Raw genomic sequence first — 22,197 nt, forward strand, 5'->3', positions numbered from 1 at the left:
AGCCCCGTCAAAGTCATGGAAAAAACGATAGAGTTCATTGATTGTGGTTTTATCTCCCAAGCAAGAAATGAAGGGGGTCGGAACATCTTCAAACTATCTATTGCTCCTTTTGTTGCAGTCACTGAATAGGGGATCCTCAATTTCTCGTCGTTCGTTTGATAATCCAAAACAAAAAAAATTGGGACAAAGGAAATCACCCGGCACCGAGAGAGAGAGTAGTCGAGATGACGAGGATCGAATGGTCTAAATATATCTTAAATATATCTTAGTGACGGTAAGTGACTGGTGCACCAAGCGCGCCTTGGGCCTTGGATGCTGAAGTAATCCTGTTCTGGTATCAAGCGTTCAGCTAAATTGGTTGGGCTTTACTTATTCAGCCCATTCTACCCGAAACCCTAATCCAAAGTTCTGCCCCCTCGAGCCTCTTCTCCTGCTATAAATACAACCACTCACGCGCAAAGAAATTGGTTTATTACATTTTTGTAACCATTGTCTGTCTTCCCCTAAAAAAAAAAGAGAAGAAACTCTCTCTTCAGTGCTAAGATAGTAACGTAAGCTGATATTTTGAAACCCTAGCTAGGGCTTGGTGGTGGATATTTGACGCTGATCTGAAATGGCGGACGAGGAGGTTATGGTTGCTGCGGCAGGGAGCGGGGTGCAACTTTCCGACCATGAGAAAAAGCGCAAGCTCGAGGATTTGGAGACCGACGTTCCGGAGCCACTCTCCGGTGTTGACTCGCACGCCAAGGTGGACGCGGATAAGGATGGGAATGCAGAGGAGGATGATGAGTTGGCGGACCTCAAACGACAGCGTGTGGAGGATAATGCTGAGAACGACCAACCTGCTGGCCTCGGTATGTTTAGTGCTGAATAGAGATGTTAATTGTTTGATATAGGCGTTTAAGTATTGTGCTTGGGAATGTAATTTTTGAGTTTTTGGTGGGAAATTTGTTTCGTTTTTGGGCTTGTAGCAATTCTGCATGTTTGTTTGTGGCCTTGAACCATTTTGTATTCTAAATATTTAAGTTTTATATATTTATATTTACGTTTGGGCATGAAGATACTTGTATCTGGATGTACTGTAAAATTTTTGTTTAGAAAGTACTAAAACATTGCATCTTTATGCAAATGGTAGCCCAAATTCATCGTAAAAAGGATCGGGAAGATTTGTTATGCTGTTGCCATTTTAATGTATGGGGTGGGCACATGAAACAATTCAACTAAGAACTGATTATGCTTTGAAAAATATGATTTAACAGCTTGTGCAAACATGACGATGGTGAAATTTATTAACAATGTTTTGACTAGTATATTAGTGGGTAATAATGGCTCCACTTTGGTTTGCAGCTCCGGAGAATGGGTATGACAAGTCAGAACAGTCTGAAGGAGGGGACGCTGATGAGCAGCCAACAAGTGTGGAAGATAATGCTAAATTGGAGGATGGAGATGGCCAAGAACTAGCTCTGGAAGCTTCTGCAACAGTCGAAGATCTGGCTCATGGAGATGAACAGAATGGTAATGGTGACCAGCCCTCAGTTGAGAATGAGAGACCTGCAGCTGGAAATGAAGAAGAGTCCAAGAAGGAAGGTGAGGAGCCTTCTGCAGAAGGTGATGGGTCTATTGTTCAGCAGCAATCCAGTTCTGATGCTGAAACCTCAAAGAAAATTGAGGTTCCTAATAATAAGGTAGTTTGTTTAATCAGGCCTGTATTGGCTTAATGTCTTTTCTAGAGATGTTCTAGCTATGGTTGCTATTGCTGAAAGTTTTGTTCATTTTTCACAACCCTGTAGATGCTCCATAAGAAGGAATTTAAGTTTTCTTTTTTAATTATTTTGGGGGGGGGGTTGGCTAGGGGGACTGAGAGGATAAGAATGTCTCAGCATGTTTCTATTTCTTTTTTTGGCATGCAAGATAGATGGTTTGTGTAGAAAGATGTGTAGTAGTGTTAATATTTAGCTTAAACAATGGGAGAGGGAATTTGTACATATAACTTGTTGCTTTAAGTGTGTACTTTAATATCACCGTAATATTGGTATCCTTACCTGTCATATGTTTATCTCTTATGGATTTTTCTCTGATGTGGTATAGGTTGGTGTTTTGATTGGCAAGGCTGGGGATACTATTAGGTTTCTGCAATATAATTCAGGTGCTAAAATTCAAATTATGAGAGACGCTGATGCTGATCCGCGTGCGGCTACCAGGCCTGTGGAACTAATTGGAACTCTAGATAGCATAAACAAGGCGGAGAAGATGATCAATGATGTTATTGCTGAGGTTGCTTTCCTTAAACAGTGTTCTGCATTGAGTTGGATGATGTATAACTCATTTGGTTTTATAGTCAGCTCTCTTTTGGATATTTGTAATTTAATAACCAAATGTATTGCATTTTCAGGCAGATGCTGGGGGTTCTCCTTCTCTTGTGGCTAGGGGCTTCAGCACTGTGCAGGCTGTAGTTGGAGATCAAGTTGAGATTCAAGTCCCGAATGAAAAGGTTTTACTCGTGTTGTTGTCTTTCTGTATCTCCTGTCCCTTTGTTTCTCTCTTTTTCTCTCTCTCGGTATACTCTAGCTATTCTTATGTTCTCCAGCTGAACTTAATTTTGTATTTTTCTGTTACAGGTTGGCTTAATCATTGGAAAAGGTGGAGAAACTATTAAGAATTTACAGACAAAATCTGGAGCTCGTATTCAGGTAGTGATCAAATATTCTATTCTGTAGTATGTGTGAAAAGCCAAGGGAAAGTTTGATGTGAAAGTAATTTTTTAGAAATTATACATGAATCTCCTGATGATAAGTTGCTGATGCTGTCCTTTTTGTTTTAGTTGGTACCCCAGCATCTCCCAGCTGGTGATCAATCCAAAGAAAGGACAGTGCGAGTTACTGGTGTAATGAAGCAGATTGAAATGGCAAGGGAGATGATCAAAGAAGTCATGAATCAGGTTTGTATTTACCTTGCACTTTTGTTCTCGCACAATAGTTTATTGTCCTTTCCATCATTTGCATTACTGGATGCAACTTTTGCTGGGTTTGAAGTAATTGTCTGAAGAAACTTGCTTCTTCTTAATCACTAAATCACTTTTTGACTTGTGTTACTGCTCAAGTATTAGTTATAAGAAGAAATGTACTATCAGTTGTGAGGAATATTAGTTGGGTTTATGATGGATTGCCTCTGTATGCTTTTCCACCCTCTCCTTTAATTGAGTAAGATTTGGGTAGCTACAGTGTTGTTTCTTTAATCATGGTGTCAGTGCAGTTAACCAGTATATGACTTGGCTGTGTTGCAACATTACCTCATTGTGTATTGCAAGGATGTTGTGTAGATGGCTGTTTGGCACTCCTATTGATTAGACTTCTGTTTGTTAAAACAACTTCTAAGCAGAGGATTAGAATGCACAAGTATACAAAATCTTGGTTGTGATGTGAAGATGTATTTTTCTGATTGGTTGTGTGATTATTATGTTCATGCCACATATGTATGCTGCCAAGCTTAAACTATTTATTTCAATTTCATTTTTCTGTTTGAGCCTGAAGTTTCCATGAAGAGCATTGTTATGTTTAGAAACTCAAGTTATGGACAAATGACGTATCGCATTGTAATCCCAATATGCTTGTTGAGTTTATTGGCTGGTCATCATAAAAATTGTTTTTGTAGGGTAGGTATTTGACATGCTACTAGAATTCTAGTCACTGTTGGCAAAATTGATGGTACTTTTATCTAATGGTGAGATGTTGATAATCAGATCCATGTTTCACTTGGAATTATGATGTGTTGTTTAAGCAAGTGATGGTTGCTATGTCTTTTTGAGTGGCGCATATTCGATGGTTTAGATAACAGTTTAACTATCACAAGATGGACTGAGAGCTAATTGCGTGATTAGAGTCTTAAGGTTTTTTGTGTAATAGGTCACTTTAATGCAGTTAGGAAGGCTGGTCTTATATTCAATGAGATGTCGGTTGCCATGATTTATTTATCTTGAAGCTGCCGATTTCGAATTGCTTGGCTTTAAAAATGCAGATTTGGCTTCTGCCTCTCACTTCGGGTCAGCATTGCCTTCTTGGTGTAGCAATAGACAACTATTCACTCTCATCTACCAAAGAGAGGTACCAAGCATTAATCCTCGGGATTGCAGGATGGTAAAATAGTTGGTAAGATTGCTTTGAGACTTGAAAACTGAAGTGATAAATACTACTAAGATTGTGTTTCATTAGCCCTAGTGCTCTGGTGTCCTCATGTTCTTTGCTTGAGACGTTATGGGGAGGAGTATCATGCTCAGTTGGATGATGTTTTCTGAAGTGTTATAGGTTTCATATGTCTAGATTTAATTTGGTGATGCAAGGAACAATGAAGACAATGACACTTATCCTTGTAATGCATTATTTGGAGTTGAATATTTGGAGAGCCATTATGATTGAATATGGGCCATGTTATATAAATGTGATATGGATGCTTTTTGATGGGTTGACAAAGTTTGTTTCTTCCATGCTCTACGATTGCAATATTGATTTCGGATGAGTTTGGCAGTTTACTATGTATCTGTGGTCTTCAAATGTGCCTCATCTGGAGTTCATCCTTATTTATTTATTTACTTTTTTATTTGGGACCATTCTTGTTCTGATATGAAAATGTCCTTTGCACTGCTTTGATCTAACTTTTGCTACAAAATTTGGTCCTGTGATGCATAAGCTGCATTTATTTTCTTCTCTTCATTGTGCGGTAAATGTGAACTTTATGTTTGTCAATTGCAATTATTAGCTTGGGGTTTGCGAGGCTTAGTTGTCTGAACTGGCTTCAATTTTTTGAATTTCTTTCACCAGATCTCTGTATTACTGTGCATTAGCATAGTAGTCATTTATCTACTCGAGTTACATCTAGTGTTTTTCCCCCCTTAGTTTGCTTTTTGCGACTGGTATTACGAGGCAATTATTGACGGGTTTTATGTATCTGGAATATTGTGACAGCTGACACTTACCTGACATTTGATTCTTTTTTGCATTGTTTTATATCCTTTGATCAGGGGGCAACCTTGCCCGCACGGCTTCTACTAATGGAAAACTGTTGATTATTAACTGTAAAGATAAATTTTATGTTTGTCAATTGTCAATATGCTATAAAATATATGTATGCAGGTACAATTTGCATGATTTGACATTCGGATTTCATCTTTTTGCATAAATTATTTTCGTATTCCACATTATGTGAAGTAATTTATTTTGTTAAGAGTGAAGCATATTTGGATGATCTGATGTTTGTTTTCCTTTTTGATTGATTGTTAATTTGTCAAAATTTCAGTCCTTGGATATTCTGAATGGAATCAACACATCAATTACATTTTGTACTCTTTGATGATATGGAAATGTTGCATAGAAATTTATGTTTCCTGTTTCTGTGCTGATATATGGTTTGAGGTTTGCAAATTTAAGACTAGTTTTTTCTCTGTAGTTTCCTACATTTAATTTGATTGTTCACTAATGCTTAATTATTTGTGCGAGAGTAATGCATTGCTTAGTTGATTGATTTTTTAATCGGTGTTTTTGCAACTTTTGTGGCTATGCATATTACTTCATTTTGGTTCTTCAGTGATCTTTGTAGATGATTATCTGCCAGTTCTGCTTCGAATGGTCTCCATATGTGGTATCTGACTGGACTGTTTTAGCTTCCTAATCATTAGTTTTGTGAGCCAAGTCATGCATTATTATTTCATAAATAGTTAGACATTCTGCACTCTTCCAGTCATGTGTGATTATCAAATAAAAAGTTGCTATCCTCACTTTTTTTTGTTCATCTTTGTTTTTTAGACTGTGAGGCCATCACCTCTGTCTGGTGGATATAATCAGCAGGCTATCCGTCCTCGTGGCCCTGTTAACCCGCAATGGGGAAATCGTGGTCCTTATCCTGGGCAGTTTATGGGCTATGATTATCAGCAAAGAGGATCATATCCATCACAAAATCCTCAATATCCAGCTCAACCGTATGGGAACTATCCTCCCCAAGGACCCAGAAGCAGCTTTGGTCATAGTTGGGAACAGAGGCCCCCAGCAGCTATGCATGGCCAGCCACCGCAGGTTGGTATTTTTTACTTCTATCGTGGTTGAGGATCATACAGCTGAAATGTGCTTCGGTTTTCTAACAATCCTGCTATTCGCCCTATTATGATGCATCTAGGCAAATTACAACTATGGGCAGCCACAGGGTCCAGAATATGGGCAGCCTGCCCCTTATTCCCAGACACCTGCACCGGGCTATGGGCAAGGATACAGCGAAGTGAAATATGATAGCCAGTTGCCAGCCCACCATTCTTATGGTGGACATGGGGTACCTCAGTCAACGGGTTACCCTCAAGGTGGTGGTACCCATCCAGGCTATGGTCCACAGGACCAATATGGCAGGTCAGCATCATATGGTATGCCTCCACAGGCGCCTCATGGCCAAACTTATGGCCAGCCTAGGCCTAACCAACCTGGTGAAATGCCTTATCCAGCTTCTGTTTCAACCCAAGCATATGGTTCCAATGTGCCCCCACAGCAATCATATGGGTATGCATCAAGTGGTCCAGTGCAGCAAAGCTATCCTCCTTATGGTTCAGGACATGCTGCTGACGGTTATAATCACCCAGCACCTGCAGCTGCTGCTGGTCCTGGTTATGCTCAGCCTAGTGCACAACCTGTTTCTGGTTATGGCCAGCCTGGTGGACAGCAGCCCTCTGCTTATGCCACAGGAGGTTATGGTTCATATCCAGCACAGCCTGGTTACACTGAACAACCAGCCGCTGCCAATGCTGGTTATGGGTATCAAGGCGCATCGGATGCAGCGTATCCAGCTTCTGGAGCTTATGGTGCCCCTTCTGCTGTCCAACCAGGCTATGGTCAACCACCTCCAACCCAGCCAGGCTATGATCAGTCCAACCCTCAAACTAGTGGTGCTTATGGAACTACACCTGCACCAGCTGGTTATGCGAAGAGTTTGTCACCCCAGCCTGGTTATCCGCAGTATGACTCCAGTCAGATGTATGCGGCACCTCGGTGAAACGCTGTTGGTTTCTAGCTGATAGTTGGGAGTAGGAGCTGTGTTTTTTTAATTTTAGCTTCAAAGTACAAGGCATTCATACTATCTCTACTTTACCGTGTCTAGGACCCCAGATGCGATCAAGTTGTACTGCACAGAATCAAATATCGGGATGTGTTATAATTTCTCATAATTTGATGACCTATTGACTTAGTTAACGCATGTAGCATGAATGGCTCTGTTAAGTATGTCCTGTTAATTATCTTTCCAAGAGGCTTGCTCTACTATATTATTAAAGTGAACTTACTCTGTGAATGACAGTGGACGACGTGACCTCATTACGGTTAAAGTACCGCAGGAAATGAGATATGACTCGATTACAGTTAAAATCCTATAGAAAATGAGAGTTGTGCGCATGTGATGGTCATGAATGCTAGAAGAAAGGAATGAGCTCAAACTGGTACAAAGGTAGGAAAGCTTAAGCCATCTTTGCATGTAGCTAGGTTTCATCTAATTGAACACTTCTGTTTAGTCTCTTTGTTGCTCGGTTGTTCTCAGAAAAGACAGTTTGGTTAATGGCTGAATTGTTGGAATTTGCCACAAACACCCTAACTGACATACTGATGTTTGACTGAGAAGAAGTTGTCTTTGCTGATCATCATAGCTTATCTTTAATGGTAGGATAACCACTTGCTTCTGGTCTTTCTTTGTAATTAGCACCACTCGCTATTGGGAAAGATACAATGAGATTAATTTATTTTAGCGGTCAAAGAATTAGACGTCTAGGAGTTTTTGGTTTGTCTGGATGCTGTATTGTCTCTAATAGGTCTTTAATTTTTGTTTGTGAAACTTTTTAGAGACTTTGGTGTTAAAACGTTTATGTTACTAAACTATTTTGAAAGTTTCACCGTAACCTTGGCGTTTGGGTTATTTCTAGCTCCCTGTCACTTTGTTCATCTTCCACTAGTAGTGCTTCGATTTTGTCATGACAGTCAATGGCACTTAAATTCCTGCTAAAAAGACAACAATACACAGTGAGACAACCATCAACTCCTGAAATTGTTCGCACTCAGAAATAAATTAAATTCCTGTTAATCAGAAAACAATACACTCAGACAACCATCAACTCCCGAAATTGTTGTATACACTTGCTCAACTAGACTGGCTGTATCACGTAACAAAATGCAGCATAAAGCAGAAAACACCTTGTGCCTTTTTTTCCCTCTTGGTTACATCAATAGCGATGTCCCCTTTGAAAATCATAGTCATTGTGTAAATTGCAGCATGACCCAGGCATTAGAAACAAACGTATAGACACCGCAGGATAACATGACGTGCACATATTTGTAACACTTGAACTGCTATTTAAGTTTCTGAATCCCCTTCCAAATTGCATGGACTGTATCAGTTGACCTCATCAACAAGAATGGTCGAGTCGTTCCCAACCCCAATTTCCATCAAAGATGCCATGTCGTCATCAAGTAATGTGGGTAAAGGGGTGCCCTGCGTGTTTCATAAAGATGTCATTAGCAAGCACAAAGAATCTAAAAGCAGAGCCTGGAATTTACATCTTCATTGACTCAAGAAAAAAACCACTCAGCAATATATGGAGATTGCTTCTGTAGTCTTATTTGAGCATTAGCGACTCGTGAACTTCATTGCAAAAGAGCTGTTGCCCTGGCCTGAATTCCCAGTCATAATGGTTACTCAACATTTGGATGACTATTGCATGTCATTGTATTTCAAGGTATATTTCATATGGGCAAGGAAGTAATCCCAAAATTCCCTAAAATATACTTTGTGCCAGATAGATTAAAAAAAAAAACTGTCTGAAAAGAACCAGCAGGGAATGTCAAAACAGGTCAGGCATGGTTCTCAAGACAAGCCTCAATAGAGCACAACTTTTACAACCAAGAGTAAAATTGGATAAGCAAAGGTGAAAAGAAAGGGAGAAAACATCATTAGCCTTATCCGAGTACTAATAGGACAAATAATCAAAATGACAACTTTTGGACCATTGTACTAACCTCTTCTTGAAGAAACAGCTTTGGCTTTACAGATTTTAATTTGAAGAAACTCTCACAGAGGTTCTTCAATTTGCCAACCTAGATAAGCAACAATATTTAATATGGGTAACTTGGAAAAAGAATCTCAGAAAGGACATGATCACAGTAGCATATAAACATCACCGTTGTTGTAGAAGGCAGCTTTTTTGTCAGGGGCTGCTTTTCACCAATTGAAGATCCCACACATTTCAGGGTGACGGCTGCACAAAGCAGGCGTAAGTAGGGAGGACATACATGTCTTGCGTTGCTAGAGGAAACCTCAAAAGTTAAAAGAACCGTACAAATAAGTCCTGAAGACATTTTCTGGGGCCCGAATACTCCAATTGGTGCCTTTACATCCTCAATTCCATGAAATCTTTTAAGCTCAGCAAACCTGTAGCCATTATCAATCCCTTACAAATCAGGGCTGTAGCCATTATCAAACCTGTAGCCATTGTCAAACTGCTAATTTTCGAGTACCACCTAACATAAATGAAATACTAGAAAAGGAAACATGAAGTACAGAAGGATTACTAAACTGAAGAAATCTAGCCGTCTATGTGTCTTTCATAAAAATGTACGTGTCATTTTAACAATCAATAACAAGCCTTACATAGAAATTTAAGTGTTTCACTAGAGGGAAGATTACAAATCCATTTCACTACACACCTGTTTTGTTCTTTACATTTTTCAAAGACAGAAAGAAAACATCAAGTAGACATGTTTATCATTTTATGCATTCAAAAAAATCTTGGAAAGGACTGCAAGAATAACAAGGCAAACCTGGGATGGAGACGCATGAGTTCTTCCACATTGTCATTGTACTTGGTCATAACTAAGCGAACATACCTGCAAAAGTATTTTGAGCAAAAAGAATATGCTTATCAATCTCAGTTTCCAAGACTAATCAACATAGAGCAATCTGACAAACTAAATTTGTACAGCGATATCTACTAAATGAATTTTTTTTTAAAAGAAAAGGGATCAGAGTTGAGGTCACAAGAATTTCTGTTTATATTATCAAATTGAAAATTTCTGCATTTCGTACCTCTTTGTCAAATGGGTTGTTGCACAATGTTACAATAGCAATCACCTGAACCTTTTTCAATGATTAAAACCAATATATTATCTACCTCTTCAAGAACCATTCTGTTAAGGGGTCTGCTTAATAGAAATGTTTCTAACAATAAGCCACCAGGCCTGTTGCCTAATCACTTAGCACTCGTTCAGTCTTCTTGAAAGGCTGAATTTCATATGAATGTCAACTTCCAGAAACTAGCAACATGTCCACAGATGAACAAGTCTCCATACAAAAGCATTCCTTTTAGTTATTTTCTTTTCCATGTGATTGATGAAATGCTGTGAAGTAATGTTCACAGGACAGGTGCATCAAGCTTTCACCAATAACTACCAATAAGCAGCTTTTTTCTGTGACATAGGGCTGACAAGGCTCAACCAAAAGAATAGTAAGATGTCTTTTCAGAAACAGATGCAAGATTCTTTATTGATTTCTAAATGTCGATCACCCCTAGGAAACACATGATACTAGTCTCAGCTAAAAGGAAGGATGTATGGAGGTTGTTCCTCCAGGATGAGCAGTCAATGGGTGAACCTTAGCACTAATTTATTGACAATCAGCAAAGTGATAGTCGGAGTGAAATTTGAAGACTAGAAAACTTCCCTTCTCAGTAGCCTAGTTGCAATTAAATAAGCAACAGAATGTGAAAACTCAGATGTGCACAGATCCCATGACAAACCACTAAGGCCAACACATATCAAAGTTGCAACTTCAGATGCCTAAAAGACATGGACGCATAATTATTTCAGGTTACAGACATTGTTATACAGAACTTATAATAGCAAAGATATACCGAATCTCAGAATCCTTCCGTTCACGTGGACTAACCTGGATAAAGGAAGAAAGAGATTCAGAATTTGATACTTGTAGACATCAACATATTCGAAACAGAACCATTTCTAGAATTTACCTCGCTTCCATTTAAAATTTTAACATTTGCCAAACGGGCAATCAAAACAAATCTTGGGACACCGTCTTTCCCAGTATCTGATACTGGGTTCTCAGAAAGTCTTATATCCTGGATGAAAATGGAGAACAACCAGTTGACATACAACTTGCTTAAAAAAAAAAAGAAACTTAAAGAAAGTCAAATAGATATTGCAAAATTGACCAAATTGGTACAATAAAAGTTGCATTTTGACAAGAATTATTGGGTTTGTTTGGATATGAGTTTATTTGGATGGTTTATTTAAGATAATTACTGTAACACTTTTTGTGATGTGATGTATGTGAGATAAAAAGGTGATTGGAATTTGTGAAGCAAATTATTTTATTTGAAATCATCTCAATCCAAACAAACATATTGTTGCATTTTGACAAGAAACTGTTGTTTGAGACACTTAACTAACAAGTGGCATGAAATTTGACAACAAACTCAACCAACCAAAGCCATTTCTTTTCCCCATTTAACTCATAATCTTACTTAGTTCAGCCCTTCAACTGATGAAAGCAAAGCAACCTTCTTGTGCATATCTTAGTTGACACAAAAACTCACTCAGCAAATTCAAAGTGGCTTTCATTTTGATTTGTGAAACTTAATTCATCTTTACAGCTTTATCAAAAATGTCCGATGCAACAATCTTCAATCAGTTAAAGTACAGCAATTACTAACACAAACATTTCCCAACTTCAGCTGTTGGTTTTGGTTTTAAGGCCAAATCAAATAAGAGAACCCTTACAATCAAGCTTGGGAAAGAGTTCAATGAATCAACAGAAGCCAGATCTTTGATGTTGTTACCTCCTGGAAGATGCGAGATAGTAAGAGCAAGCAACCAAACAAAATTTCAGAGGAAGGAAAAAGTTGACATATAGTTGTCTAGAAAGGGTTGAGTGCAGTTACACAATTACCTAGCAGAAGGCAGTGCAAACTTTGAAAAGGCTTAAAATTTCTCCCAACTGATTCATTACCAGCTCCATCTGATGTACTATGTTCGGGGTACCATATTTCATTCAAACTATTTTTGTTTAACAGAAGCTGCTCCAAACTGAAATCAGGAGCCACAAGAGTAACATCTGATGATAGTACTTAGATTCAGTAACAATAAGAAGACACTTTTATCTAATACCTTTTTATTTTTGAGAGCTTCATAATTTCGTTCCAATCAGCTAAACAATTTTCTTCCAAGTTAAGAAGATGCAGATAATCAAATCCTTCTACTCTCATGGAAGATGATAGCTGGACAAAAGACAAAACATAAATAATCCATAATAGTGGTTATACATGAAATTTAGTAAATTGAATGCAATCTGGGATGGAGACCTCTTTTGAGATAACAAGTTTGACTACTAATGTCGAGAAAATTGGTTGTTGCTGGTCTTCCATTTCTAGATCATATACAAGGATAAGAGCCAACTCTCTAAGAAATTGGGCTGAGTGATTATCATGGTAATTAACTGTTATTTATATTTTTATTCAGTGTCTAAACTCTGCCTAATGCAGCTGACTCATTGAATTACATAGATCACCAGGTTAGCTCATCTCATACACTTTTTTGCTGGTTCACAATGCAAATGTTAGTGCAATGGTCCTTTTTTTTTTTTGTCACACCAGATTTTCAGGAACTTTGAGTGACAAATCAAAGGCAAAATATCATGGCAATGGGAAAACACTGACCGTAATTTCTTTTATATTGTTCCCTATCAGATGAAGCTCCTCTATGCATGGAACTGAATCTTTAAGCATTTCAACCTGCCCAATGAGATCATATATTAGAACAGGTATCATCACACGTTTAAAGAAAGGAAAAGCATCAACAACAAAAGAAACTTGAACTATCAAGAGGAGCCCACACCTGCTTCCAGTTTATGCCGATATGGTTCAAAACTAGAATCCTTATATTGTGTAGCTTGGGTATCTCAACTGTATCATGTAACATTGAACTGTGGGATAGATTGAGAACTTCAAGTGCAGGTAACTCTTTACATATGATGCCAACATCCTGCATGAAGATTTTCCTTAGACTGCAGTTACTAAGCTTCAAGAAGATTTCCCTCTTTAAGGATAACAAGCACATTATTTACAATGATTGCATATGAAAGGGTTCAAGAATCTCAGGAAGTGAAAAGGATGAGCTGATGTATGGTTGTATACTACTGATAGGATCTGATCAAAGCTAAAGTTTCCTTAGAACACAAAACTCATAATTATTAAGAGTCATTATTTGGCCATAGGCATTTCTCTATTACAGATTAGTTTGAGTAGATATGTGTGCAACAATTCTGCATAACAATATACAGAATAAAAGTGTTAAACGGATTATAATGGACATATGCAAAAGAGTACAGAGACCATTAATATCAGGATTATTGGGTAAAGCATGCAATCAATATGAAAGGTAGCAGTAATCAATTATCACTATGACAAAAGCTCTAACAGGTCATCATTTTTATCCCCCAATTTTTTGGATGTATATCTTTACCAGCAAATGGACATACTTTCCAATCAGAAAGCAGATTCCCAGTCAAATCCAGCTGCTTCAAATCTGCAATGAATCCAATGTAAGATCTTCAATAGTCATAGGTCTCACAAAATAAAAGCTGGCCGGGAGGGGGGAAATGTTTTGCAAAAGAAACAGATATTGGGTCATAAAATCAGAGAGGAAATAGAACAAGTAAAAGGATGGCAGAGAAACATCGAAATACTTGAAAGGCTTTGACTACTGAAATTGAAAATTGTGAAACATACAAATGTGGAACACTGTTAAGAGAAGTGGAATGTAGAATATACAAAATGACTGACCATAGAGGCCAAACTCACTTGGTAGAGTATTACTGATTTGGCCTGAAGGTCCAGGAGAGCTAACCCCCAGAAAAGAGAGTGACACGCCCGTCAACTCTTCAAATCTACTCAGCTTGTTTTGAATTTTTTCTTTGCCAAGAAGCTCAATTGATACCCGTTTATTCGTTGAAGAAAGCACATACATCTCATCTGGAATATACCACAGAATTACACTTAAAACCTATATATTGCAGTTGTCATCTTTACAAACATGAAAACGGATGAAAAGAAAACTGATAAAACGAAAGAATACAACACTAACATGAATATACATAGGAAAATAGTGACAAAAACAATAGAGGTATAATCACAGTAGCAGCATAAATATTAAAAACTCTACATTGCATTTCACATTTCAAGGAAACATGAAACAGTCATTATCCCTTGAACCGCCATTTTCACCAAAACAAAACAAAGAACTGAAAATGCTTTAGGCAAGGACTAAAGATACAGCCATTGAAGCAGAGAATACAGCACCATCTCTAAGCAACAACAAGAACTCCACACCCCATTTCACGTTTTCAAAAACCACCAAAATCCCGTCACGTTTCACTAACAAAAAAAAAACATAGCGTACAACCTTTAAAGCACACAGTACAACACCCGATTCAACTTTCGGATATGCCTATTACCTTCTTCTTCTTTAGTGGAAGTGCCACGATAGCGAACTTGAAGGGCCTCCAAAAGCGTGATCCCCGAGCTCAAGTTATGCGGGCGGACGAAAGACGCTGTCTTGAGCCCTCTGGCTTGGAAATACTGGACGCCATTGTGCGAACCGTCGTGCTTGCCTTGGCCGTCGTCGTCCCAGTCGACTCCGACCCATGTCCCCGAATAGCCTTCCACGGGTCCCACGTACTTGACCGTTCCGATTCGCCTGGTGTCGCCGGTGGAGTGAACTCTCTGCCCGCACTTGAATGCAGATGCAGAGTCTGTTGCTCCGGGTTGGGATTCTTCCCGGGTTGGTTGAGGAGGCAAATCGGAGCTCTTCGTCGTCTGCATTGTGGTGGAAGCTAAACGACAGCTGAGTTGCTCCCAATTCAGTCACAGCTTAAAAATCTGATGAGTCGGTTTTGGATTGGAGTCCTTAAACTGTACGGGTGTATTGATTTCGAAAGTTGAAGGGGGGAAAATATTAATGAGGAAAGAAGAAGGGGGGGGGGGTAAAATGTATTCTTGGGAAGAGGAAGAAAAGCAGAAGAAAGAAAAGAAGGGCAAAATAGCATAAATGATTACTAAATTAATTAAAGTAATCCATTTTGATTGTTGAATTTTTGAGGAAATGTCACGAAGTATCACTCAACTATTTAACAATTCATTGTTTTGATTATCAAATCGTTTTCTTTTTTTTTTAGCCAAAATGGTCATTCAACTGGTTAGAACATATATTTTGTGACAAAAAAACATATATGTTTTCATTTGTCGAGTGGCTTAAAAATAATAGTTTTTATTAATTGAATGACAAAATATATGTCTTTTTAATAAGTTAAATTACATTAGCAAAACAAAAAGTCTAGCGGTCAAAATAGGTAATTCTATACAGTTTGGCAACTATTTTTGCTATTTACTTCAAAAAAGATTGATTATTCAACTAATATAAATGTAATTGACAAAATAATAATAATAATAATAATAGTTTTGGAGAGAAAATTGTATATATGATTTTATTACGTGAGTGACAAAAAACATAAAGTATTTTATTAGTTGAATGATAAAATACACGATTTTCTCAGTTGAATAATTATTTTGACACAAAAATATGTTTACTATTAACCAAAATAGGAGAATTTAGCCTCACGGGGTGGTTCAACGATAAATGGGCTCTTAAAGACTCTTGTGGTTTTGGATTCGAATCTTATCCTGAACTTGAACTCGTGACTCGTCCGGAGTCGCTGCATGGAGCCATGGCGCACTCCTCTTGTTTGGTGTGTCGGCTTGGTCCTAAGGATTTGAGTCCGAGTATGTTCCGGGTTATAAAAAAAAAAGGAGAATTTAAAATAGTTTGATGATGATTTGTACTACTATTTATGGTTGTTAAAATCGCAATCCGGATCGTAGGATCGTACGAAAGACAAAATCGATCCGGATCACACTTAAAATCGCAAAATACACTAATCTACATAGAATCGAGTTAGGATCGGTAAGATCGCATAAGATCGTACGATCCAACTTCGATTCTACAAATTTTTTCTAATTTGTGAAATACGAGACTCATTTTGCAAGTAAATGAAAATATTTGGGGTAGGCTTGTAATTTATCAAAGAATTGGAGCCTTTAGTTGCAATGTTTTAACAATTTTTGCCTCAAAGTCAAAAAGTTCCGTCAAACAGCTTCGGTTCTTCTTCATCTTTCCTCAAGCATTCCTTTGTCATTTCTCTTCTCCTCTCCGCTGCCCAAATCAAATCCCTAATTTAACCATCAAACCACCACGGCTGCAGCTCTTACCAAGTACTAACAAGACGAAATCGCTGCGGTTTCTAGTATCTACCAAGAACCCACAAGCTACAGCCGACAGCTTCAAGGCTTCAAGCTCCAGCAGCCATTGCTTCGGTCAGAATATCAAGCTACGAAATCCTCTGTTGCCGTTTGATTTTGGCCGTTTCAAGCTTCAAAGCTTGAAGCTCCAGATTGGCCAGGGGAAAGTTATCAGAGGTAATATTAATCATTATTGTGCCCCGTCTGTTAATTCTTGTCTCAAAGAAATTTCCTTTGTAATGATATCCCATTGTTTGTGTTACCATTGTGGAGTAGCTTATAAAAATTGTTTTACAAAATGTTTGATTAAAAAAGGAGGAATATTTAAGATATTCTGCCGAATATTGGTGAGGACTGGATAGGGTAGATTAGATGACTTAGCTGATGTTAGAGTCTAGAGGTTAGGAAAATGTGCGGAGCCACAGGGACTCGTTTTAATGGTAAAGATGGAAGCTTTAAATCTTTAATAAAACCCAGCGAACATTTGAATTGACCGAAATTCCAAAAAGGATGTGAATTCTTTTTTTTTTTTTTTTTTTGTCAAATATCAACTTCAATATATAGGAAAAAAGGATGTGAATTCGAATACCTTACAGTGTAACTAATCATTCTTACTTAAGGAGACTTTTCTTGAATTATTGTCCTTTTTATTTAATTTTGTTGGGGAGCGGGATTGTAATGCCTTTTCTCAGAAAATCTATATATTTTCTAGGCTGGGGATGGGGAGTTCTTTATGTTGAGATTAGCTTTGTTATTGTGCATTCTGTATAATCTGTTTGGGTGACAGCAAACAGATTTTAGTGTTTGTAATACTTACAAGAAATGTGCAGAGAGTTTGTAAGTTTCTTTCTTTCTGCCAATTTAAGTATAAAGTTTATCTTTTTTTTTTTTAGTTTTTATAGTTTTATTTTGCAAGTTCTCTTGTTTTTGGTAACTTTCATTATTATTGTTTGTTTATTTAGATGATCATGAAGATCGTTAAACCCATGTCCGTCGAAGACAAGTTAATAAAATGAAAGTGATTCATGTTATTGATGAGGATGATGGGCCTTCAACTGAATTCAACCGTCAAGATGATGATTATCTTGATATGGTTCCCGAAAATGATGTTCAAATGGGAACTAATGATTTGGATGATACTAATTTGGATGGTGATGAAGATAATGCCGAAGATGAATTCCAAAAGAATTGGGATGGTGAAGATGATTGGGAAAATAATGATTTTGATAATGTGGATTATGAGAATAATGAATTTGATTCAAACGATGAAAATGATTGGTTATAAATTAATGTATTTCTGAATTATTATGATACTTGAAAATGATGAATTGTTGCTATTTTATTTTTTATTTTTTCATGTTTGTTTAAACTTGACAGATGACATTCTAGTAGTTAATTTTGATCTTGAAAATCTTTTTGGATGTTTGGCTTTTTAGTATTTTGTGAAGGTTGATGATTAATTTATATTTGAAATTATGATTGTGTAAACTGTGAAGTATTTGGTTTTAAGACTTGAAATCATGACAGATAACAGGTTTATATTCTCTTCTTTATTGCTTGTCAGATAGTAAGTAAAAAATACTATATATTTATGAGTAACTTATTTATTTGATATATTTTAGGATGTACAAAATGGTATATGAATTTTAAATTCATTAATTTAGTAAATTTAGGAGTTTTTGGTGGGATCTTACGATCCTACGATCCGATTCTGTGAAACTAAAATCGATCCGACGTGGAATCCCGATTTTACAAACCTTGCTACTACTATGTACTAAAACAAAAGAAAGAAATGAGAAAAGGACAAGGCTGTGGAAGGGTCGAAGCCAAACGACATCGTATGACTCCCTGAAGATTGGAGAGAAAAAGGGGAAAAAGAATATGAAAGAGCATCATTTTTCGAGCTCGGCTTTGGTGTTCTCTTGGCTTCACTCCTCTGCCCACATCTTTCTTCTCAAAAACCCAACAAAATCCATTAGTGATTCATGAATGCCCATTAGTTAATCAATTAATCTTATCTATTTTGCCTGTTCTATGCTTTATTATGATCTTCCTTTCCGCAGGAAAGAACGGGAAAAAAAATCGTTGCACATCTTTTCTGCTAATGTACTTATAATTTGTATACTTCGTGTGCTTATTTGTTTGCCTAATCTAAAGGTTGGATTTTCAGCATGATTTGTGTTGATTTTTGGGAATGGCTTGTGTGTTTGAATTGGGTTTATGTTGTGTTGAATAAAGTAAAGGGTTCCAACTCACTCAGAGAAGAATGAGAATCTGGAAAACCTGCAAGTTTCTCAGATTAGGAAATAGAAACAAGGGGTCGTATGTTCCTAAGAATTCAACTTCTTTTCGTTGCCTTCAGTTTTGAATGCTCTCAGAGTAAGATATTGCAACACATTGTTTTGAATTGGCTGAAAAGATTTGCCCTCTGTATTAACTGGTTAGGTATCTGGCAATGTCCGATATTTTCGAGAAAGTTGTAAGCAGAAAGCCTGAGCTTCTGGGGAGTGAAAGAATGTGACTGATTTAAAGCTGCTAGTGATATTACCTACATTCCAAGTGTTAAGATTTTTGCTTTCTTGAGCCTGCAAGAGGAAATTTTGATCAATCTCAATGTGCTTTAGTTTTGTGTAATAACTCTTTATTATCTTTCTCAAAAGAAATTGCAAGCAATAGAAAGTTTTCTCAAATTTTGGTTGTTTCAATTAGAAATACTCCGTCAAATCTGAATTTGGTTGACCATAACAGATAAACAATGAAATTGCCAAGTTGGTCGCTAACAAAATACTGCAAAGAAAGGAAGTGATATAAACAAGAGATAGATCATTTGTTAGACTGCATTAAGCTGTACTGATGTGAGAAACGGTATTGAAAAGAAAGAAAAACATTTTTCGAGATCTATTACTCTATTTTGCCCTTATCCATGTATGTTTATGTTTTTCTGTAATTAATAAATTGAAATTCTTTTGTCTATTTGTCTCTCTTTCTCTAGACACGCACACACTTCACATACTTTTTTATATTGGTTTGGCAGGGAATTTTAATTTGACAAAATTGTGCAGAATGGCGTCGACAATGAAAAATCTGAAAATAAAGACTTCAACGTGCAAGCGCATAGTCAAAGAGCTCCATTCCTATGAGAAAGAGGTCGAGAGAGAGGCTGCCAAGGTTGCAGACATGAAGGACAAAGGAGCTGATCCATATGATATCAAACAGCAGGTCCTGCATTAGTTCTAATCATATAGTGGTTTCTTACCGCACGTGTAATGTCAACCTAGAGAAGGTGGTATCAGACTTAGCACAGAGTGCCTTTATTAGTCATTATGTCAAAAACAAGTAATCTTTATTGTTCATCACAAAGTTGAGGAAAGAAAAAGGAAGATAAGTGATGACATGCCATATGTTAGCATCGAGTATTACTGATAACAAGCTTGATCTCCCATAGGGAAAGTAAACCAGAACAAAATTGGAGATCCTTACATCAAAAGCGAAATTCCCAGATAGTCAATCTATCCAAAATCACTTGAATAAGCTAATGACATAATAGTTTTGAGAGTTAACATGTTTGGGAATTTTTGTCTACCTAATACGGGCCAAAATCATATCTTCCTTTTATGGAAGGCAGTGGGAAACTTCAAATTAGGTTTATAAACCACTCCTTTTGAGACTCTTGTTGCTGCATCATTTACTGCAATCCTCTTGAATAAAGTATTAGATAAATGATTTCAAGTTTGGTCCTTAAAGTAGTCATTGAGGAACTATTTTACACTGTCCTGCACATTTTTTTGTATCTGGAGTCTGGAGGGGATGCATGTGAATGCTGTTTGGTTTTTCCTTCTTACTTGTTCCTATGCAGTTAGTTTACTTTCTGGATCACTGCCTTTGACTATAAATCTTTAGCCTTTTGGTTGGACCAGATAATCAGGAAAATTCACAATTCTGACCTCTTGCAGGTGAACCTCAACAATTAGTGGTGATCTAGATTTTTTTTTTAATAGTAAAACTACTAAAGCTGTCTGCTTTGGGAACTTACCCAATTTTTGGTTATTCTAGCCTGATAATACCATTCATTATTTAAAAACCTATAATACCTATAAGCTATTCAAGATCCTACCCATTATTTAAAGACTGTAGTCATGAAAGGCCTCCACTTCCCTCCTTTCAGTAATGCTATGATGGTCTCTTCCAATTTGCAAATGTTAAAGCCGGTTATGACTATTAAGAAGGAAAATGAGGGACAAATATTATTTCAGTCTTTCTTCACAAAGTCAAGTTAGCAATTGGCAGCGCTACTTGTATTGCAATTGAGGAAAAAATCATTGTGTATGCAAGTGTTTATTGAGTATATTAGTTCAAACTCTAACTTTATACCCTTAATTTGTTCTTTGCATTGAGGATGGGTGTGTACATCGTTTGATGCATGGCATAGTTGTAAGCTTTTTTAGCCGGATATATCTGTTATGCAGAGTGGGTCTTTAAATTGTTCTGGTGAGTTGACTCTTAAGGATGGCCTGACTGCTTGAAGCTTGCTTTTGATCAGTGAGACAGTTTTTACATGACGGTTAACAGATAGAAGTTGCGAAACTTGCTGTTGAATTTTTTCTCTAATAATTCTTTCTTTTGTAGTAGAGTATCCTATTATAACGTTCTTGCAATTGTTGAATTATGCAGGAAAATGTGCTTGCTGAATCTAGGATGATGATTCCTGATTGCCACAAGCGTCTAGAAGCTGCCTTGGCTGACCTGAAAAATATTCTGGTAAGTTATATGTTGATGTTTAGTGTAACAGCAATTTATTTGAATTAGCTGTAATGATAAGCTGAAGTGCCTAAATGAAGATAACTTCTGCAATTGGGAATATGAAACTGTAAATTTTCTGTCAAATTCACTTGCTCCTATGTTTTTGGTGGGATTTGATTAGAGTAAGATACTAATTTATTTTGGAGATATATGCTTCTTGTCACATGATTTCTTGATTGAGGTGCTATATTGGAGTGAAATTTATCTTTGCGTCCTGCTTTTGATGGATATTCACTTTTTGTAGCTTGAAAAGTGTTAACTTTGGATTTTGTATGACGCATATTTTTAATGTCGTATTACATAGGATGAATATCCCATCCTGCCAAAATAATGATGAAACGTTCTAACTAGTTGTTGCAGGAAACTAGGACTTGATTGCATTTTCAGTGCATTTCAACTTGGGCTTTTGCGCTGCATCTAAGTTGGTTATTTCACCTTTTCCTGACATCATTTACGTTCTTCAAGACTGGAGATGTGATGGTGCTGATTTGCTGTTTTCCAAACATAATTTGATGGAATCTTTTGTTGAATTTTAGTTGATTCACTCAGACATAGCTAGTTGTTTCTAGTGCTAGAGGGAGATCACTTGTCTGGTTCTGGTTTGTACTAGATTAGTAGTTGTGCTTCTGTGATTGCTGTCGTGTTTCATTGGTATCAATTTGATAATTCAACTGTTTGGAGTATATGAGGAATTCTGCTTGCTGACTGCTAGTCACACAATCTTGTTTCAGCTTGAGTTGGAAGAGTCAAACGAAAAACATGGAGCAGAAGTTGAAGAAGCAGAAAAAGTGATAGCAGAGGTTGAACAGTTGTTTCAAGCAGGCAACTAGTGTCTAGGCTTTTCCTGAAACTGTTTTGGGTCAGTTAAGTCTTACTTGAATTTGTATGAATACAGAATACCTATCCACACTTGCAGCTAATATCTGATCCAGCTCTATTGGGATATCAAGTTTCCCTTCTTGTGTTTGGGATAAATGATTATCTGTTCATCATTTAGTAAAATATTTTTGTATTTAATTTTA

The 22,197-nt window shown here is 37.2% G+C and overlaps 3 protein-coding genes across 4 annotated transcripts; 2 read left to right on the top strand and 1 right to left on the bottom strand.

Annotated features, from left to right (window-relative positions):
- On the top strand, positions 1–7,220 carry LOC113711136 (uncharacterized). Its single transcript, XM_027234307.2, has 8 exons — positions 1–854; positions 1,348–1,685; positions 2,089–2,274; positions 2,393–2,491; positions 2,619–2,690; positions 2,822–2,938; positions 5,796–6,062; positions 6,163–7,220. The coding sequence occupies exons 1-8, from the start codon at positions 614–616 to the stop codon at positions 7,021–7,023; spliced, it is 2,181 nt and encodes a 726-aa protein (XP_027090108.1). The 5' UTR covers positions 1–613; the 3' UTR covers positions 7,024–7,220.
- Positions 7,221–8,037: 817 nt separating this feature from the next.
- Positions 8,038–15,024, bottom strand: LOC113712838 (tubulin-folding cofactor E). The gene is made up of 15 exons (XM_027236437.2): positions 14,536–15,024; positions 13,883–14,053; positions 13,561–13,607; positions 12,918–13,064; positions 12,740–12,814; positions 12,192–12,301; positions 11,974–12,110; positions 11,805–11,866; positions 11,036–11,143; positions 10,919–10,953; positions 9,831–9,896; positions 9,350–9,441; positions 9,192–9,268; positions 9,030–9,107; positions 8,038–8,505 (listed from the first exon to the last, which is right to left on the bottom strand). The coding sequence occupies exons 1-15, from the start codon at positions 14,900–14,902 to the stop codon at positions 8,407–8,409; spliced, it is 1,671 nt and encodes a 556-aa protein (XP_027092238.1). The 5' UTR covers positions 14,903–15,024; the 3' UTR covers positions 8,038–8,406.
- A 1,212-nt stretch (positions 15,025–16,236) lies between these two features.
- LOC113712773 (tubulin-folding cofactor A-like) lies at positions 16,237–22,197 on the top strand. Of its 2 annotated transcripts, none has more exons than XM_027236332.2 (4): positions 16,237–16,552; positions 19,438–19,594; positions 21,047–21,133; positions 21,907–22,197. In XM_027236332.2, the coding sequence occupies exons 2-4, from the start codon at positions 19,439–19,441 to the stop codon at positions 22,003–22,005; spliced, it is 342 nt and encodes a 113-aa protein (XP_027092133.1). In that variant the 5' UTR covers positions 16,237–16,552; position 19,438; the 3' UTR covers positions 22,006–22,197. The 2 variants fall into 2 exon arrangements, with proteins under 2 accessions (XP_027092133.1, XP_071923581.1); XM_072067480.1 differs by having other exon boundaries at positions 16,422–16,552; positions 19,410–19,594.

This window comes from Coffea arabica, chromosome 10e, assembly GCF_036785885.1.
Source record: "Coffea arabica cultivar ET-39 chromosome 10e, Coffea Arabica ET-39 HiFi, whole genome shotgun sequence".
NCBI lineage: Eukaryota > Viridiplantae > Streptophyta > Magnoliopsida > Gentianales > Rubiaceae > Coffea > Coffea arabica.

Coding starts and splice junctions, on each gene's coding strand:
- LOC113712838 (XM_027236437.2), bottom strand. CDS start 14,902: ATGCAGACGACGAAGAGCTCCGATTTGCCTCCTCAACCAACCCGGGAA. Junction 13,608..13,882: donor AATCAGTAATACTCTACCAA/GTGAGTTTGGCC, acceptor GATTCATTGCAG/ATTTGAAGCAGCTGGATTTG. Junction 11,144..11,804: donor ACTCTTTCCCAAGCTTGATT/GTAAGGGTTCTC, acceptor ATTTTCATCCAG/GATATAAGACTTTCTGAGAA.
- LOC113712773 (XM_027236332.2), top strand. CDS start 19,439: ATGGCGTCGACAATGAAAAATCTGAAAATAAAGACTTCAACGTGCAAG. Junction 19,595..21,046: donor CATATGATATCAAACAGCAG/GTCCTGCATTAG, acceptor TGAATTATGCAG/GAAAATGTGCTTGCTGAATC. Junction 21,134..21,906: donor CTGACCTGAAAAATATTCTG/GTAAGTTATATG, acceptor ATCTTGTTTCAG/CTTGAGTTGGAAGAGTCAAA.
- LOC113711136 (XM_027234307.2), top strand. CDS start 614: ATGGCGGACGAGGAGGTTATGGTTGCTGCGGCAGGGAGCGGGGTGCAA. Junction 855..1,347: donor CGACCAACCTGCTGGCCTCG/GTATGTTTAGTG, acceptor TTTGGTTTGCAG/CTCCGGAGAATGGGTATGAC. Junction 2,275..2,392: donor TCAATGATGTTATTGCTGAG/GTTGCTTTCCTT, acceptor TTGCATTTTCAG/GCAGATGCTGGGGGTTCTCC.